We start from the raw sequence: 21558 nt of genomic DNA, 5'->3' as shown, positions 1-21558 counted from the left end.
CTTACCTGTCAGTGCCTTAAATGTTGTGGTTGAGTAGTTTATAGCACATAAGACAACCGGTGTGCTAGTGGCAGTAAACGGTGTTTAGTTATGATTATCAGCTGAGTGATTGTGAGAAATATGATATAAGATACAGTGGCGGTGCTGAAAGCCTGATTATTACAGGACAGTATATAACTGGGGAAATAGCCAGTGATTGTAATTCATGACTGACATAATTCTGCTTTAATACTCTACTCAATAAAGTAGCACTTTATTTGGCTGATAAAAAAGCTATAAAATCTATTTAAAAAGATATTTATTGGCTTAAAAAATTCACAATAATTTGACACGTCGAGTTAGTAATGACGTGATATAACATGTAATCATGACGTGATTGCAGCAGTGGAACTGACAATTGATTATAATGGTATAATGATAAAATCATCATAGTCATAGTGCTGTCTTTTGTCTGTCTGACTTGTTTTAAAGTGATACAAGTTCCACTAAATTTTAGTGGGTTAGAAATGTGTGTAGTCTTTTTTTTAAATGATACTTTAAAATCAAATAACGTTTTGATTTTAACTAACTTGTCTCTGTGACAAATAATATAGTTTTCTAGATAAAACAAATCCCCTCCCAGGCATTTTACATAGAGCTATTTTTAACAATTTCCAGTGACTTTACATAGGCTTGTGGGTGTGAACACTTGAGCATGCGCTGCAGGATATTGTGCCCTAATCTGTCTTTTTTTTTCTTTTACTTACACTCTTTTTTTTCTTCTTTTTTTTTTAAAGAAACAACATTTTTATGTTCATTCTCTTTCAGCCCCCTCCCTTCCCCCCCTTCCCCGAGCTCCTTTCTCCACAGTCTATGAATGTAGATCAATACGTTCATTCTCACTCTCTGGGAGCTTTGCAGCCTGCTCGCCACAGCAGATTTGCCGTTGTGTCTTCATTAGGATGCTGAACATGTTTGCAAAAATGACTGGCAATCCCCAAAAAAGGAATTATTTGTGCAGAGAGAAGACGTTGAGGCTAAAAAAATGTATTAATTTAGTGCTTGCATTTGCATGTGTCTTTTGTTCACATGTTTTCTCTTGCTCCACTGCAGCTCTTTGTGATAGCCTATGACAATGGGGAGCCAGTGAAATCTAACAGCACTTTGGTGGAGATCACAGTCCTTCAGCCTTCTCGCATCCCAATCTTCACCCAGGAAGAGTACACGTAAGTCTCCTTGACACGGCTGTTGATGTAGCTGCCTCCAACCTGTAACTTTACACACCAAAGAGCAGTTTAGGCTGTAGTGCCAGACAGGGGCAATAGGTGTAAAACGCTGGAGAAAGTGGACAAGAACACCTGAAGACACATTTGTGTCTGTGGTCACATCACATTCATCTTCCCCAATATTCTGATCAATATTTAAGCAGTTGGTGATATGCACAAAGGGTTTGAGGTCACAATTTCATGAACATTTATAACTGTGTTAATGATGGCTTTACAATACATGACAATTTTATTTATATAGCACATTTAAAAAACCACAGGTATGCCAAAGTGCTTCACAGAACGAGTTAGAGCAATAATAAATACAAATACAAATAAAATATACTAACAGGCCGGTCACATAACTAACCAATAATACACCAGGCATAGTAGGCACAACCCGAAAGGCTGAAGGTTAAAACATTATAAATATTAATAAAGCGAAAAAGATAACTTACAGTACACCAAAAATGCGGGCTCTAGGAGGCGGGGAAAGCAAGGCTAAACAAATACGTTTTTAATCGAGATTTAAAAGATTGAATTGAATCAGACGCCCGAATAGCTAGAGGGAGGTTATTCCAGAGGTAGGGTGCGACAGCGGTGAATGCCTGGTCACCTCTGGTCTTGAGCCGAGATCTAGGTCGCACCAGGAGCATTTGGCCCGCTGATATAAAAGCTGAGGAGATCCGTTTGCGTTATTGTTCTCATGTCATGAATATTCTGCAAAGAGGTATCATTTCTAATACGGCATCTCCCAGCTCCATGATGCTCTTCTCTGTGCTTGACTGATCACTGAGTTTTATGTATAAATATATATTAGAGCTGCAGGGGAGATGCTGCATATCATCGCTGCTGTAAATCACATTTGTGTCTGTCTGTGGGAGAAACAGGGCTTTCCTCTGAGTTTATTAAGAGTCTCTTTTGACAAGATTAACCACTTAGACTGTTAAACTTGCAGAGGAAGATGCAAGATGAGAAGACATAATCTACAGTGGCCTAAGATGACTAGTGGATTCGTATACAATATACCCTCTATAGACATGCTCATCTACAAGGCTGGGTGGGCTGATAATACTCTGACTCAGAAGGAGGCCAAGAAGTCATACATAATTGAATTATATAAATGTAATTAGAATTAAACTATAATTCAAAATAAACATGGATTATTAACCTGCCAGCTGACACTGCTGAGAAAAATATTCTTTGATGAGGGCAAACTAGTGTTAACGGTTGTTTTTTTTGTTTTTTTTTATTTATTTATTTTTTTGCCGCTGTAGGTCAAGTTCTGCAGCATTCAGACTGTGAAGCGTTAAGGTCTGATGGCATAGTTACCTGGCACATTGCGGTCATTAGGAGCTTAAAGTAAAGCTTGTTTTAAGTGGATTGATTTACTAGCTTCTATGTCAGTTAGACTAGGGAGTGTTGGCAAGACTGTCTTCTGCAACAGAGTTCGGTAGGCCTTTATGCATAAGACAGGGAAAAGTAAGTCCTCACCAACCTGTCAACGCAGCACTTTAGGTTTTATTTCATTGTTTGTGCCTGGCTTTGTCTTTCAGCCTATCTCACCTTTGGTAATTTGTACCTGGTAGAGTGTGTGTATATGTGCATTCCTCATATGGTTCAGTGTGTGCACACCAAATAAATAATTCCCTGATGGTTTATAATCCAGCACTTTGTGTGTGTGCTCACGTTCCTCCGTTGCTCAGCTTTATTCAATGATTGATACACAGGCACAGCAACATAGCTGTTAAAAGGCTATTGATTAATGCTTTGAATAAGTGGTATGTCTGAAGCACACTCAGAAGGTCGAGACCACAGGCATAGACCTCTGTAGGGTTTCACATTAACAATGGTAACCAAACGCAGTGGAAGGCCTGCTGTAAATTATGAGCCGTGAAAGCATTAGCCAGGTGCTTGAGCCTCTCCTGCTGGACAAGGTTCTCTCCAGTGAAGAGTATCCAATCTGCTCACTCGCAATGATCTGTCTCCTCATTCCCAGTCACTCTGTCTCTCCACATTGTCCTCCCCCCCCAAGGAACCTTCTGAACACAAATCACTTTCTAAATGTCCACTGAAGATCTCGTCTGTCTCTGTGAAGGCAGTTAGTTATAGCAGCAATCAGGTGAGCTATGCCTACAGCACCAAAGCACACAATTAAAACAAGTCTGCAGGGCTTTGACTGACTTAATGATTTTTTTCTACTGCTTTATGGTTGGTCTCCTCCATCTGTCAGAGGGAAATGAGAAGCTCCCAGTCAATGCTGGATAAAATAAATGGCTTATGCCGCAGTTGCTGCTTTAGCGGCATGTTACCACTTGCTTTTCAGAAGAGTTTAGATAAACATCTTGTTGTTTTTGTCTGTCTGAAATGTAGATAAAAGCATTATCTCAATATTTACTTAAACCTATATCTACTATGAAGCCATTTTCTCGACGCAGTACACAGTTTAGTGTTTTCTTATTGAAATATGTAAGACTATCCCCGAAGGTCTTGCTGGATGCTGAGTGGGAACATGTGCTGCTCTATAACTTGTGTGTACCTTTCAGCACTGATCATGCCTTTCCAGATGTGCAAGCTGCCAATTCCATAAGCACTGGTCCACCCACATAGAGTTGTGGGCTTTTGATCTGAGAGCTAATAACAAGCCACATGGTTCCTTCGGCATCAGTGTTTTAAAAAAAAAAAAAAAAAAAAAAAAGTTGTGATTCGTTTGACCAGAGACCAGTTTCCATTTTGCCTCACTCCCATTTAAATGAGCTTTGGCCCAGAGAGGATGATGTTTCTGGACCATGTTTACACATGGCTTCTTCTTTTCATGAGAGAGCTTTAACCTGTAACTGGGAATAGCATGATAAATGGAGTTCACAAATAAGAATTTGTGGAAGTTTTCCTGATCCCATGCAGTGATTTCTGTGACAAAATTGTACGTTTTCAATGATTTGTTTTCATTTTAAATGATCATATTATGCCCTGTAGATGATGAGATATTCTAGTTTTCACAATGTCATGTTGAGAAACATTATTCTCCACAATTTGTGTATGAAGTTCTTTGCAGATGATGAACCTCTGTCCATCTTCATATTAGAGAAACTCTGCCTCTTTAGGATGTTCTTTTTCTACCCAGTCATGTTACTGATCTTGTGCTAATTAACCTGTTTGGTTCAAAAATGTTCCTCCACCTGTTTTCATTAGTACAACTGACTTTTTCAGGCTTTTTTTTTTTTGCTCCTTTTTGAGACATATTGCTTGCCATCAATTTAAAAATGAGTCAATATTTTTCATAAAATAGTAAAACGTGTCAAATGGCTATTTTTAAAATGTGTTTTTTATAAGATTTTGACATTCTACACAGAATCTCAAAGTTATTGGAACTGAGATTGTATATTAAACTTTATCTTTTTCCCTTCTCATCCTCACTTTCTCTTCTCAATCACACACAGCAGATTTTCTCTTCTTTTTGCCTTCTGAACTGTCAGACATCAGTTCCTTGCTGACTTGTTGATTCAGCAACTGGAATGATGTAATTACTATGCTTTAGTTTTTCAAGGCAACAGGATGAGTATTTGACACTGTTTAAATATATTATATGCTTGAACTAATTCTCTATTCATTTAAGGCTTTCCAGTGTGTTTTTATGTGAAAGATTGTGAAGAGATTAATTATATCAATGTGAATGAGCAGACAATGATTTTGCTCAGGTTTTTTGGGTGATAAAGATTTTTCTGGAGCTCTATCATTAAATCAGAGTGAATGGCTCCTTTAAATGGAACTCACGCACACAACCCTTTAGGGAAGTCTTTAGCACTGGGCACATGGGAAGCAACTGAATATTTACTGAATATATTTTTTCTCTCTGTGTGTGTGTGACTAGAGAGGAGGGCTAAGCTGCTATCTAACATGGACCCACTATGTGAATCCTCCTTCTTGTACTGAGGCTACATCTCTGGCCCTATGTTACAAACCTGTGATCTGAGCAGTTTCCCGTGCTGCTTATCTCCCCCACGGCACTTCGCCTTCTAAATCTACTCTAGATCACATGAGACTTTTGCCTCACTGCTTCTGAGTATGTCATTTTGCTCTCCTCCACTTCATCCTCCTCCCTCCCCCCTACCTTGCCGAGCTCGCACATCCCCCGAATTTTTCCTCTCAGCTTATATCTCTGTCCGTTTCTTTCTCACTTTGTCTTCCCTTTGCGTCTCTCCTCATTTTATAGTTCTTCATTTTCTCCTCAGCAAAGGGATGTATTTCTGTAAATGTCAGCTGTCACTTTGGTGTAAGTTTTGTGCTCATTATAACTAAATGCTCATTGCATATATGTTGCATTACTAAACATGTAATGCTATTTGTTTCCAGGTGTTATTTTAAGCATATGTCTCTGGAAATAATTGTGTTTTTCTAGCAAATATTCAGATTTATACAGAGTATTTTCCTTCTACTTTGTGTTGTATCAGAAAAATAACTATCATAAATGATATACATTTCATTCTACCTGCACACTTTCCAGGAGATTGCCATAGTTGGCCTTTTTTACTAAATGGAAAGAATATCATGTGGCCGTTACACAATACCTGTCAATAAATAGTTTAGTAATCTTGGTGAGAGCACTACAGCACATCATCAAGCAATGCTCTTATTTTTAATGCTAGCACAATGAAGAGTGTCAACATTATCACAATAAACAACATAGTGTCACTGCTTGTGCTTGCACCCACGTTCCCACCTCAAGTAATTAAACCATTACACAAAGTGGCAGTATGCTAAATTTACATGTGTGCATATCCTTTATTTGCATAATGTAAATGAACATAAAAACACTTTTAAACACTCAACCTTATATAAAGTTACTGTTGTTGTACTTTTCCTTTTATAGTTGATTTTCAAAAAGTTTCAGTCCAGTACCTGAATATTTTCAGGGAATTTTTGTTATTTAAGCTACTAAACACTGACCCGTGAATCATTCAAGCTGACTAAAGGCACCAAAGTTAAGGGCTGACCCAGGGAATGTAGGGAAAGAAATTTTAGGCACATTGTCACCAGCAGCTTGTCACAAAACCACACAATATGCTCCTATTTCTCTAGTTGAACCCGTGAAAATGGCAAAGACTACCTAGTTTGGCAGGAATTAAATAGTTCTTTATGCCTGTCAAACTGGCATAAAATGCTATACTAGGTATTTCCCAAATACCAAGTACCTATACTAGGTGACTGTCAAAGAGCTGTTAGCTGACAACTTGGCATATCTCAGCATGCTGTGCGTTGTAGAGGACAAGAAGCAGCATTAGGCCTAAAAGGAACTAACAACAGCAGATGAATGCCGTGTCTTTAAGAAATGAAGGGAAACATTGATTGTTACTGTACTACTGGACCTGAGACACCTGAGACTGGTCCTTCGGTTGATCCATCTACTGTCAAGGAAACAAAACAGGGTGCCAAATAACATAAGCCCTTAGAGAGATAGTCAGAGGCAGCAGTTCTTATGCAGTGATGAATCTAAATTTGTAATTTCTAGTTCAAAGTGTCATCAGCATACACACAGGAGTTCAGGAGAGAGATACAACAGTGAATGTCTACAGCTGTCTGTAAAACATAGTGGAAGCTCTGTTGTTAACTGGGGCTGAATTTATGCCAGTAATGTGTAGGGATGGGTATCGTTTAGGTTTTATCCGATACCAGTACCAAACCGATACTTTTGAAACGGTGCCGGTGCTTAAACGGTGCTCAAACCGGTGCTTAAAGAATGGAGAACACAAAATTGGTCCAAAAACCTCTCATGTTCAGCTGTTTTGTTTTTTTTTGTAAAAAGATATCAATGTTAGCCTTTTCTGCAGCTAAAGGGCATATATGGTATCACTCTTGGATGGAAGCAGTGCTTAAACAATGGAAAAAACACAAACTGTGTCCTAAACCCTCTCATGTTTAACTGTTTTCCACTTTTTCTTTGGTCATTTTAGCCTTTTTGGCCAGGGTGAAGGGAGTATCTGCCAAACAAGAAGACAGCCGCATGTAGCTATGATGGTGTTTGCTAGTTCACCTTACATGCATTAATGTAATAACGTGGTTAACCTACTCAATGTAAATTACACACGAACAACATTAAGCTACTCACGCAGAGAAGAACGGCTGCTGCCATCATCATCCATCATCATTTCTGCTACACTGGCAGGGCTACGGGCCAGGACTCTCCTCTTCGGGTTTTTGGGGGATGGTCCGATAACAGGCACCACACCCGCAGTAGATGTGCTCGGTGTGAGGTCTCGCAGCAAGCTATCAAATACGGCGCATTTCTCGGCTTTTAAAAAAATGCTATGCGTCGCCAGGTGTTTCATCAGATTCGAGGTGTTACCTCCTTTGACAGTATCAGCTTAAAGCACTTGTTGCAGGCTGCTGAGTTTGCGTATTTTGCTATGAAGTACAGCCAGACTTTCGACCGCTTCGCCTTGGGCATTTTTAATCTGTAGCTCTGCTCTAAAAAAACCTGGGCCCGCCTACTATCCTCGGAAACGTAAAATGATTGGCTAGAATCTAGGAAAAATCACATCTCAGGAAAAAAAAGCACCGAAATAAAGCACCGAAATGTGCGCTGCTTTTTGGTCTGGTTACTACCGTTTATGTCAGAACCGATACCAGTACCCATCCCTAGTAATGTGGGGGGTCTTATCAAAATTGCTGGAATTTTGAATGCAGAAAACTATCTTTAGCGTTGAATCCACCGTATCATACAATCTGGAAAACCTCTGATTGGCAACGGCTTCATTTTTCACAATGACAATGATTTGAAACACACTACCCATGTAGTAAAAGCATACCTGGATAGAAAAACACATAATGGAACACTATCAGTCATGGATTGCCTCCCATCAGACCATGGACCTCAAGATTATTGAACCAGTCTTGAGAGAGAACAGAATAAAACGCCTCCAGCATCCAAAGAAGAGCTTTGAATGTGTCTTTCAAGAAACCCGGAGAACTATTTCTGAGACTTATCTAAGAAATAAAAAGAAAGCCCACCTAAGAGAATTCAAGGTGTGTCGAACAATGATGGTGTTCATACCAAATATTGACTTTCAAGCTCATTAGTTCTTCAAACCCTGTCTTTCTTTTATATACAGTATTCTCATGTATGTTTGAACATATTTCAATAATTCACTACACCTATTTTCCATTTTTCTAGCAAAATATAAAGAATTTAGCTATGGCTCAAGGCTTAAGCACAGTCCTTTACAAACAACTTTGTACAGCTTTGAAACATAACTTTTCCCTGTTTCTTCATTAGACGTTGTTACTCTGGTCCTTAATGTGAATGTCAATGGTAATAGTTTATAGCATGTAATACTGTAGTATTTTATAGTCTGCAGTTTTGTTATATTTATAGACCACAGCACTGCATAAATTCCCTATAGATGCCCTCTGACCACAGTGACTGATTTAATGTTCTCAGTAATCTGATTCATAAATGGCTACACTATGCCTCAACTTGCAAGATACCCTGTAGTTTGAAATACCAGTCATGCTGGACTCCACAGCCATTTGCTACTAATCAAAAAAACACTGAGTTAGCCTATATAAGGATGTACTCCACAAAACTATTACTGCTCATTTTAGATAACTAAACAGGAAGATGCTACTCAACTACATATCCTCCATCAACTGTTCCTGACATCAGGTGGAAAACTGCTTTTATCATTTTTAGACAGAACCAATCCAAATCACATTTTCATTTCAGACAAGGTTGTAATTCTTAAATAATTAGTCAGATGACAGGCTTTCATAGCATACATCACTTTTATTGGCAGCCTTCTTGGGACTGTTGTTTTGCCAGACATTTATACAAGTGATAGAGGTGTTCACAGCCTACTCAGCTATCGTTATTGCCAAGCATTTAAAGGGTTAGCTGTAAACCGTACAGCATGCTCACCCACACAACCACCACTATGCCTCTCTGAAAACCTACATTTAAAGAAGGGGAAAAAGCCCTCTCTTTTTCCATCTATCTGTCATGCTTTTCTGCTATCCTTTCTTTCTCCTCCTGAATCACAGCTGTAAGTTGGGGAGCTCTTTCATGCTGCTGAAGGGCATGATTGATTTTTAGCCACAAGTTTGAGTCTGGTGCCCTGAGCCTTAAACATCTAAACACTAGAAACACACTGACCTTTCACTTGTCTCTGCTAAACAGGCAGGCATCACTTGGCTGTCTAACAGACACGTCTCATTCACCACACAAATCCCAAATATCACATAAAGGTCCATGCTGAGAGCTGGGAAAGACAGCAGTATGATAACTATTATAGGCTCACACTAACTTTCCAAATAAGACTCAATAACAATATAGAGCAATTATGTGTAGAAACGTTGTTTGCGTTTGATAGATGAAGTTTTCAGTCGGCCATGTGCAGCCCGATGATAAATCAAGTCAAGTGGCTTTATTGTCATTTCAATCGCGTGAAGTGGTACAGTACACAGTGAAGCAAGACAATGTTCCTAAAATGGTGCTACAGTACATATAACATATAACAGTCAATCAACACAAGACTACATAAAGTGCAAGTGTGCAAAAATTGCAAAAAACAAAGTGCAACACCAGACAGAACAGAACAATACAGACACAACAGTGCAATAGAAAAGTGCAACAATGACAGTGAGTTGTGCAAAAAGTAACTTGATGAATGAAGGTATGCATGTGTGTCTGTGTATGAGATTGTGTAGATAAGTGCTTGAGGCAGTGATGTGTATGAAGGTGTGTGTGTGTGTCTCAGTCCAGTCACTGAGTGTTCAGGAGTCTGACGGCTTGGGGGAAGAAACTGTTTTGCAGTTTGGCAGAACATGAACTATAATAGTCTCTTAGTTTATGCCATGACTCACATATCAAATATGAACAGAATTCATATTTAATATCATATCTGACTTTAGTTTTGAGCTCCCCCCCATGCATCACAATATTTTAGGACATGCTAATTCAGTATAAAGAAATAAGAACTCACATTGTTCTTCTTTATGTCATCATTGCTATATAAAGTATTTCTGAAAAAGACATCTGTGTCCTTCTTGCTTGAGTGAATTTGGGCTCACAAGATTCCCATAATGCTTCCAACCAATACGAACTCAGTTCAGTTTTTACAGTTTTTTAGGCAAGTAAATCCCAGCTGGCTGTCTCCTTTTCAATACCACATCAGGTCATGGTGTCCAGTATTAAAGCAAAGTATTTTTATCTTCTCATGTGCCGACTTCAGACATGTGACTGGACCCTCACACACAACATTAAAAAGGGGTCTTTATAGTTTGTGCTGACCAGCCCAACAGAGTTTGTATGCTGCCTTTTCTCTATTCTGCTAGGTAGAGTAGTACTAATCTCTTTCTGTGAGTAAAACCTCCAGGTGTTGATGTAGTAGAGTGGCTAATTTGAGTGTAAAACATGCAGAAGGGCAGCAGTGCCCTCATGGCACCTTGTGGTATCACATTGCAAGCCTCAAAAAGCTGGCCTTAGTTTGGACAACACAGTCATCCGCCAGCATCCAAACATTGCTTGCTCCTCTTGTATGCGAAATAACTCAGTGGATGATATGTGAAGTGATGTCCTGTGGGCTGACATGGCTAACCTGGCAAACAGCGTCTGGCTGCACAGTAAATGTTAATTTGCCAGCTTTGCCAGTGTTTTTCGTATTTTCATATTTTTCATATTAAAGCCGCTTTTCTTTCTTGTGGAACGAAGAAAAAAAGGCTGATGTGAATACAAATGAAATTCTTCGTCTGGTGGATAAGTCCCTCGTAATACAGCACAGGGAGGAGCATGATCAGAAAAAGCTGTAAACATTGTTCTCTCATTTTATAGAACAGGATGCTATAATTTGAAAACACATAGGTAAGCATCACTTCATGCCAGGAGTGTCAGATTTCTAAGAAGTTTATTAGTTGTTTGTTAGATTCTCTTTTTTCCAAGAACCTATTGGTAACTGTGAGTCACGCGTTCATAAACATTGCTTGTTAATATCTGCCTGCATTACATTTGGTATACAGCTGAGAGAGACTTTGCTGGCGTGGGTAATGAATTTTTCAATTGTACACAAACTTAGGAATATGGGGAAGCCTTGATCGTTTCAAGAAAAACATGTGTCTTTTTGAACTGCTCTACATTAATGATAATATTGTATTTGAAAGCTTGCAAGTATGTCACATTGCCTGTGCAGTGCTGGCAACCTGGAGGGAGATATTTGCACTCGAGCCATAAATTGAAAAGTGCCAAATTACACTTTTAGATGAACATGTAATGTAACAATATTGTCTCAAAAATGGTGAAATAGCTTGAACTATAGTGATTGCTAAATAAGATGTATAATTAAAACAAAAACATAATATGTTGCCACAGTATAGAAGTTGAACAATACTTGGCAAAAGGTTATTGCACTTCAGCTGTTAAGAGTTTAAACTAGAGTGCTGTACATTAACAGAGGCACTTTATTTTATTCAGATGCAATTTGCAGAAGGACGTGACCCAGACATTTTCTCACAGTACAACTGTGTTGGCCTCGTCTTTCTCAAAAAAATAAAGAAAGTGTTTTCTTGTCAAAACTGATTGTTATTGTAAAATTAATTGTTAATAACACAGATTGCAGCAACATCATTAGATGGTTACAATCTACTTTTACCATCATAATATAAAGATGGCATGATTGTACATTTAAAGTGGCAATCAGTATGTTCTTTGTTCTTCTGTTTGCTTACTTGTAAAGTAGCCTATACAACTCCAAAGGCAGTCATTTCCAGCAGACAGCTTACACAATAAGGTTTTTTTTCTTTCTGGAATCTACACTTCACCCTCTAAGCAGTCAGAACTTGCTTTATGTTACTTTAAATGAGTGTTTTCTTTTATTAGCTCAATCAATTCACATTTATGAAAGGGTCGCCACAATAAATAGTGCAAGAAGAAGAAAGGAATGATTAGGAGCATGAGATACAGCAATGATCTTACAGCTGGTGCTAAAAATGATCAGGCTGTTGCATTTCACCACTCTAGTCTTGATGTAAATGTGCACTTCCATTTTCATAAGCATAGCTGTAATATCTGCTGTCTTTACCACCTGCTATTTTTTAAACTTCTAAAGGTTTTTAGCTATAAGGTATTTCCATTTGACTCTAATGCTAACTGGTTATAGTAATGTCTATTATCTGCCTTCAGATTCGAGCTGCCACAGTATGTCTGAATCATTGCACAGTGTTGTTTCTCGGTTGAAACAATGCCTTTGACTCTCTGGTCAATCTAATAATATATGGGGGGGGGGGGGTTCTAGCTCTATATTGCTTGGAAATAGGCTCTCGCTTACACATATAAGTTTCCGCACTCCTACTTTGCTCAAAGCAAACTCATGCATCATATTTTGTGATTTCCATTTTCTGTGTATGTAACAGCAGAAGGCAGTAAAGCAGTTGAAATGTCAATTTTATATTTTTGTTGAGTGTAGAGGGCTCTTAAGGAGTAGATGTATTCTGTATCTATTTGATTTGTTAATGCTACTTAATGTGTACTTTCAACAGACAGAATTACAGCTTATGCTGTGCTTTTATTGTGGGCTTTTTGGATGTTTTTTTTCTTCACATTGGTTGTATTATATTGTGTATTCTAGGAAGAGAATTGAGTCTTGCCAAAAAAGATAACTTTGAAATATCTAAGCTATCATGGCACTAGTTTTCAAAACCTTTTGAATATCTTGAGTGGTCCAGGGACCCTATAATACCTTTATCTCTGTTTCTCACTTGCCTATTCCCACTTTGTTTCTCCACCCCTCTTTGGTCTTGCCAAACATAGCATGTAATCTTTAAAGTCTGACCTTCAGTCAATAGCACACAAGACTATAAACTCTCAGTGCAGTGATATTACATTATATGAAAGAGTTGTTAGCTTTTTATGTTGACATGCTTAAAAAAAGAGGAATACATTATACTGTATATGTTGATACATTCATTTTTATTAAATTGATTCTTATCATCACCTTCCATAAAAACAATAAAATGTGAATATTTTAGAAAAGTCTCAAAAACTTGTTTAAAACTTAAAATCATATGGTTATTTGTTGGGCAAATGAACTGAATACAGGCTTTTATACTCAAATTTGAGCCAACAGACTGGACTTCTGAGAAGTGAGAAATTAATCAAGCAAAATATTCATAAACATTAAAAAAGCAAAATGGTTATAGTGCAGCTATGGGATGAACCTGGATGGTGTTCTGAAAATTTGAAGGACTGTTCATTTTTAAAATAAATTGGCTAACTACACTGCTGTACAGTTCCCAATATCTAGAACAAGGCTCTCATAAATACATGCAACACTATAGAAGTCCTCCACATTTTTTTTTTAAATTTTTTTTATGTTGCCAACTAATTAATTTTAATATCCCGTGATAAGATTCACCCGAACAGGCTACTCACTGTGTAAATCATGCTGTGACTGAGCTGACTTTGCCTGGGCTGTCAAAATTCCTTAAATTTGCCGCCTTAATGGAGAGCATGAACATTGAGTGTTTTTCCTCTGTGCCAACTTGTGTTCAAGCAGGAGCTGAAATGCATTCCCTATATATAATTTAGTGCAAGTCAGATGAGTCAATGTTTGTCATTCGTAGAATTTGCTTCCAGGCAGGAACAAACAAGTTCACACCAGGGTGACACAAGAGCTAACTAACAAACTCTCGAGCACAAATCCACCTCAACAGTTATTGAGTTAGACTGATTTATAATTGTTGAACCAAAACTGAAGCGTACTGCCAACATCAACATTCAGGTAGGAAATGTATTGCAACAGTTTCCCGAGTATGTATTTATGGACATTTGCACACTGTTTATGCAATTTGCTTGTGAACACTTTACAGTTAAATGACTCACGTCTAGGATTTGAGGTTGATCCAGACCTTCCGTGGCACTAAATCTGCATATCCACCAAAGGAGCACGGACCGTAGCAGAGACTCAAGGTCACCATCCCTCACCTCTTGTTCTGGCTGTGATGCAGTGCATGAAAGAAAAGGGAAGGCGAGGTAGAAGGATAGTAGACACTGTAACAGAGGCCCCTGTGGTGCTTGACAAGGATTATACGCCTCTGCCTTGTCTCGTAAGCATCACTTCTCCATTGGCCCTGGGGCAAAGTGCTCGCTGACACCTGTGTGCTGCCCACGCTTCTCAGCAGCATGTCATTCACCCTCCCTAATGTTGACACCAGGATTCTCTGCTGCCTGTAGATGTGTCAGCATCTTCCTCCTCTCTTTATTTTTCTTTCTCTCGTTTACTTTCTCTCGCTCTCCCGCTCTCTCTCTTGATGGCATCTTTGCTCATCTGAATACGAAAGAAATGAAAAGTGAATTTGGCCCTGCTCACTATATGATATTGCATTATGCATAATTGACTCTTTGAAACTATCAGTAGGAATGGGAATTGAGAACCAGTTCATGTAGAAAACCAGTTGCTAGTAGTCCACTTCCTAAACTGATTTCAGCTCTAGTGTTTGTGGAGGGAAATAGCAACACAGTCTACTGCATGGATATTGACTTTTATTTTTTATTTTTTTGCGTAAAAGGAAACGTAAGTGGCAAAGTGGAAAACTGCATCAAGGACAGAAACTAACACAACATGCTACTAACACAACTTTGGTTCGCAAGCATCTGCCAAGCTAACGCTAAGCTAGCCAAGAACCCAGAGTGAATGCCAACCTCAGCAGCCAGACCCTCGACTTCAACAGATAACAATCAATCAGCAGCCAGGCTGCAACTTCCGTTTCTACCTGTTCACAATCACTTTTTTATGCTGGTTTTTATCTTTGTTTTGTGCGGGCATCTTTGTATTCTACGAAGACAAAGATCTTAGATATGTGTATCCTCATTAGCAATCGTGTGTGGTGTTGTAGTCTCAGATTTCTATTGTTAAATGGTGATTATGAGAGCGTGTGTTTCAACTGTTTTACAGAGTTATTTTACAGAGCAATGTGAAAGTAATGTAACGAGTAGTAGGCTACAACGAATTACTTTTTGCCGGGAGTAATTAAGTAATGTACCATATTACTTTTAAGTGTTGTGTGTAATATGTGTAATAATGACCTTTTTTTGAGTAACGACTCCAACACTGATCACAACAAAGAGGGGAAATACCTCAACAAACATGCATAAACGTTTGATCCACAGCATGCAATATATTTGCATGAATGTAATTTCTTTATTGCTGCATGCTGGTGGTGACTTTCAAAACAGAGCCAATGAAGAATCAAATTGATAAGTGATATCGACAATGGAATTGGAATCTCTAATTCTTATCATGCCTAGCTATCACTATGTATTGTTTCTACAAACCCTTCTTTCATTCTTCCTGTCTACATGTGGATGTACCTTTATACTAATCTGCACACTTCAGATGCCTTCACACCCTCTTTGTCATTTCGCAGCAGCTCACAACCCTCAGGCAGACCCACTATGTAGGGAAGTGATAACATGTCAGCTCTGCCTCTTCCTGGCAATCACACCATGCAGCTTGTTGCAAGCTGTGCACAGTCTTTCATACCCCACTCAGACTTAAAGACCAACTGAGAAAAACCTTTGAATAGGTCAGCGCATGTTATCCTCTCCTGCTCCATTCCAAAGTTTTACCAAAGCCACGATCGCCAAAGCTGAAACATTTCTCTTACAAATAACCTTCGTTTTTTTCACTACAGAAAAATAAATATGACTTCAGAGTTGTGAAGAATGACTTTGGGAGTCCAGTATGCTAAAGAAATCATCTTAAATAAGTGAGGTAAAATTTAACTAGAAGGGTAAGGATTTTTCATTTTTGTTTTTCTTTCTTCCTGTTGTAGGTTTATAAATATTATTCATGTATTTTAACTCTTGGGAATAAAATGTTCCCATTAAAGGTTCCAGTGGAGCAATTTGGGATACAGCATGTTTCTAATAATAAGTCACCAAGAACGACAACGTAAAGGAGGTTTTTACGATTCACCAAATTTGAGGATCTGGCATGGAATTACAACAGAGGGGTTTTAAATATCAAAGGGAAAAGGTCATCACATGAGGTCCATTGCTTTTGGGTAGATAATGTTTTCCATGGTCTGGTGTGATTGTGTTGCTTGCCTAGATTGGAGGGCCTGCTGCCTATAAAGCTCACCTGAGGTGGTTCACGCTTACCACCACCTCAGCTTATCTCGGTCTTCACGCCGAGGCCCAAATGTGTTATTTTTTGGATGCGGTTGCTGCAGTAGGAAGAGCAAAAAATCCAGCTTAAGGCCTCAAGAATGATACATATGAGGCTGACGCAAGTTGTCTTTTACAGACGGGACACATTTTTAGCAGGATGTATGTATGAACAGCAAAGACAATATGAGTTCTTGGGTATCAGTTTCATATACTGACAACATAAAGACATATGCATATATAGATTTAGCATTTAATTAGATTTTTGTGATCTGTAGACCAAACACCATTAACTAAACTTATTTACTTACTTACTTAACAATATATAAACAATAAAGAGTGTGCAGATACAATTTCAACCTTGGGGTATTGTCTTATCACTGTCAGTTTATTTAATTTATTTATTAGCCTAGAAACACCAATTAATCCTCCTTTAGATCTTGAATCACTGGAAAATTAGTAGGGGGTACATTTACAATTACAATACCAATAAGTAATATGTCTTTGGACTGTGGGAGGAAGCCAGAATAGTTGAAGAAAACCAATGCAAATGCAGCAGAAGATGCAAGCAAACAGATGATGGATTCAAACCATGCTTGTGCTTGATTGATGCATAGGTCTGTGCTGATTGGCTTAACTAACAAAAACATAAATCCTCTGAAAATGGAAAATGATGGTCATGTACAAAGGACTGGACTGTTAAGAAAAGTTTCCTTCATAAAAGCCAGGATATCTATTTTTCAACACCACGTTTAAAAAAAACAAAAACAAAAGAAAAAGTCTGGCTGCTTAGAAGCAAAATGTAAAGAAAAGGTGGGTGGCACAAGACTTTTTTACAGTTTTGTATTTAAAGAATATATATTTTAATTTCTGTGGTATTAATCTGCGTTCTATATTAATATGTACAGTATATAATACAAGACAGTGGATTGTAAGTGTACTAGCAGTGAAGTGAAGGTTACTTTAAAATTGAGGATAGCCATTGTGTTGGATCCTGGATTCCGATGTATGGCACAGTTATGAGACTGACATTTTGGGCTGTTTTGCACAGCACTGTTCTCACATTGTGCTCACACTGCCTCTGTGTTTTTGTCAACCGGTTGTTCCCGAGCCAGGTAATCTACTTACGTGAAGACCACATTAATAAATTGGTTCCCATCACTGTGAAGCATGGCGTGGATTCCTGCTCCCGGGTGCCACAGAGACAGAGCAATTATTCAGCGACAGCACAATAGCATACCCGAAGGGAAACCGAACAGAAGTCTTTTAGTATCATCCAAACAACACGTTATTGATGTGTCAGTAACGTGGCTGTATTTTTGATGAAAGTGTTATTAATGCAGGCAGTCATTCCAGTGCAGGCCACAATAATATCTTCGAGGATGAATAGCGTGTCATTCTTTGTAAAAGAGAACAGCTCCTATTTTACAGATTTATTTTTAATCTAAAATGTCCTTGAGGATTGGTTGTCTTCAGAAACAGTAACTATAGCCAATAGTATGAATAGACCCTTTTAAAATAACAACAAATTTTTTGTCCTTCAACACTGTATTATTTGAACCTTTGTTTTTCTTCTAAAACTTGCTGTATGAACTGTTACACCTGCAAACTGTCCAAGATGATTCTGCATGCTGTTTTACTTCATTGAGCAGTAAGGCCAGTGTAATTTATCGTCTCAAAACGTGCACATCTTTTCTGACAATACACTCCTCTGTTTCTGTTTGAATATAGTTTTTCTTGCTCTTCTTCTTCACGTTGATAAATGGATTCAATCTTTCTCATTTCACAACTGCCATCTAAAATGGGAGAGTTGCTTTATGAAATTACAATAACAGATTCTTAAATGTGCTGCATTTTGTTGTTGTTGTTTTTTTTGTGTGTGTCAGCAAAGAGTAAAGCAATAAAAGTGTTTAATTACATGTCATAAACATGGATAGTCAGCAGTCCATGTTGTTCAGTCAGACTGAACATATTCTGTTTAATAGAATATGACAGTCAGAGATTATTGTGAGCATTACTCCCACAAACGCTGTCACTGATTTCCTACCGCTGCTGTGAGTAATAGTCTAACTTTGAATAAAAACTGCAGCACATACACACCATATATGTAGAGATGAGAGTAAAAACGAGAAAGCACACACAGTATCACAAGAGGGTGTTGCAGTGTGATGACATTATCGTCTTCAATCATCCCTCACCGTCACACTGCTACGACAGGGTTCCCTGCTATTTAAGGCAGCTGTAATTTCTGTGGAGAGTGGTGACAATCATATCTGCTCGATATGATTACACACTTGTGTGGCTGATAGTCACGCATAACTGTTAAAAGAGTAGCATATCGACCAAAAAAAAAAGAGCCTTATTACATGATAACCATCCAGTTTCTTTGTAGTTAAAGGTTAAAGGGCTTTGGTGAAGCTTGCTCAAGAAACAACATATCAAAGAATGTGAGGAATTGATAAATAAACGATCGAGCGTAAAAGAATCCACTCACAGATTTACCCTCCCACTACCTTAGCAGTGCAAAATAAATCTATGTTTAAAAATGCAAGGTTCTTAATCATATCTGACTTAAGTACCCCACATCAGGTACACTAGGTTTTTAAGATATTTGGCAGGTGGGTTGTTGGACGCATCATGGATGGAATAACTCTTGCAACAATGTTATGAAAGTCTGTAAAATGGACAAAATACACACCTTTTGTACCTTTTGTGTAGCTGCTTTTATATCCAGTTTTTATGCTTTTGGTGTGATACTGAATTTAGGTCCACTATGTTTTGGCAGACTGTTTGGTTTATGATTGTGTTTGATGTCTCCTCAGGTTCCCTCCAGTTAGTGAGCTGGCTCCTATTGGCACTTCAGTAGGGATTATTCTTGCTGCTGCTATCAATCAAACCATCTTCTACTCCATTGTTGCAGGAAACGAACGAGGTATGGCCTGCAGATTATACAGTATACAATGCAGTCATTTTGACCCTAAGTGCTAAATTCCACTTTAGGTGCAAAAAAACCCCAAACAGTTTATGTAACGTGAAAATGAGATTTAGATCTTAAAATGCTCTGTGAAAAACATCTAGATGTTTGTTTAGAAGTCTATGTAGAGTCAGAGAGGACAGTATTGATGTACTTGGAACTGTGCATCACTTTTCATACTTGTTGGCAAAGAAGAGCAGAGGTGTGAGGCTGACTCAGGTCAGTCAGCCAAAAATAGAAGACGTATATAGAAGGAACCCTCAGTCAATAGTTGCTTGTCCACATGCACCTCAAGAGTTCTTGTAGTTAATTGTGTAAAAAAATAAGTCATATAGTTCTGGTCATATCACCATTTGGTTGCAAGAAATTAAAAACTATAGAACTCACCAGTGAATCTGTTTACTGTGTTATATGTGTGCAATTTTTCCTCTTTTTCATAAACGCCACTTGTTTGTTTCCAGGTCATTTTCAGGTGAACAACAGGACAGGCGTCATCTCCACGGCAAAACCACTGGATTATGAAAACGTGACCAGCTATGTCCTCAGGGTCCAGGCCGACTCAATGGTGGTTGTCATGTCCAACCTCCGTGTGCCTTCTAAAAGTAAGAAATGTTAGCATGTAAGCCACTCACAGTGGAAGTTTTGTTGGATTGTTTATGTTTAAACTCAGGACAGAAATTATGGTATTCAAGGTCCATCCATCCATTTTCACACCTGCTTATCCAATTTAGGGACCAACTCATCCATTATCTTAGATATTACTGTAAATTCCTCACTTTGACCATTTATGGTTATATTATTAGAAAGTTTATAATCACTTGCTTTCATCCTTTATCTTTACATTGCTATGTAGAAGACTTGATCCAACATCTCTCTTTTTATTTTGGTAGGAAAATGAAAGCAGTAAACTGAAACATGTGCAAAAGATAGATGGAAATGCAGTATATAAGGTAAAAATAGGGTTTGTACAGTTCTGACAAGTTTGAAAGTCAGTATTTGGTTTTCCTTTATTCTTCAAAACAACCTGAACTCTTAGGCAAGCTTTATTGAAATTCAAAGCTCTTCCTTGGAAATCGGATACCTTTTTTTCCTTTCTGTGTCAAGATGATTCCACAATGTTTAATTAAGGGCGAGATGCAGCTTTTCTGTACTTATATTTCATAATTTTGTCAAGATCCCCAACACCACTGGCTGAAATGCATTACCAAACCATGAAACAGCTTCCACCATATTTTACAGATGGCTGTGGATACTCACTGTTGTACCTTTCTCCTGAACTTCTTCGTACACATTGATGATGATTTGATCAAAAGATGTGAAATTTGGATTCATCACTTCATAAGACCTGTTGCCACTGATTTTTCAGACCAGTTTTGTGTAATTTAGCATACACCATTTCACTTCTTTAAGAATGGCTTCTGACAGCCACCCTTCTGCTGAGAACATTTCTGAAGACCACTTTTTCTTTTGCCCTCCATTTGTCTAATTTCCTCATATTTCCTCAAAACATGCTGCACACCATGCATAGATATGCCAAGTTTTCAGCTAATATCTATTTGCAAATCACCTTATTGTTGAAGAAATACCATTTTATGCCTATTGAAACTGCTATTTTAACACACTATTTAACAGTGTCAACAGATTTGATGTTCATCTTGTAGTTATGGTGATTTAATAAAAATGTTCAAAGTATGAGAAATAAAAGCTTCAGTGTCCGGTAATATCACAAATTGTTAAAAATGCTTTGTCAAAATTCCTCAAAAAGATCTAGCAATGGAAAAAATAGGCCATTTCTCTTAATTTAGACAAATCACCACATAACGAGGGTGGGTGAGAAAACATTAATCATGGCAAATTCTCACTTAATGGAATTTGTGCGTGTTCCCATTCTTAAGGCCTCGGTGTACTAGAAAAAAAAAAAACTGCAGAATATGTTGGTTGGCAAGGGTGCTTCTTGAAGCATGGCAAAAACCGATTGTCACAGTTTCTTCCTTTTCTATCCCAGTGTCTTTTCTTTCTGTCCAGAAATTCCACTTACATGGTGAGTTTAGGTAGTCTCTCCTTTAAGGCATTCATGTTATTGTTCTTGACATAACTCATGAAAAGTGACAGAAGTTGCTTGAGAGAAAAGTTAAAACTTTAAAAATACTTCCAGCATACCATTGCTGTGTGAAGTGGGCATGATT

At 38.1% G+C, this 21558-nt stretch overlaps 1 protein-coding gene across 2 annotated transcripts in view; it reads left to right on the top strand.

The window, feature by feature from the left end:
• Nucleotides 1–21558, top strand: part of LOC102215614 (protocadherin-15-like) — a 221912-nt gene that overhangs the window by 169144 nt on the left and 31210 nt on the right. For both annotated transcript variants that reach the window (XM_005727493.1, XM_005727492.1), the window contains exons 24-26: nt 1093–1205; nt 19221–19330; nt 19834–19974. In XM_005727493.1, the coding sequence (XP_005727550.1) occupies nt 1093–1205; nt 19221–19330; nt 19834–19974 (364 nt within the window). The remainder of the gene's footprint in view (nt 1–1092; nt 1206–19220; nt 19331–19833; nt 19975–21558) is intronic.

The sequence above is a fragment of the Pundamilia nyererei genome, unplaced genomic scaffold (assembly GCF_000239375.1).
Source record: "Pundamilia nyererei isolate P.nyererei 1_Seehausen unplaced genomic scaffold, PunNye1.0 scaffold00024, whole genome shotgun sequence".
Classification (NCBI taxonomy): domain Eukaryota; kingdom Metazoa; phylum Chordata; class Actinopteri; order Cichliformes; family Cichlidae; genus Pundamilia; species Pundamilia nyererei.
Note: the sequence above shows the minus strand (reverse complement) of the source record. Positions and strands in the feature narration are given on the sequence as shown.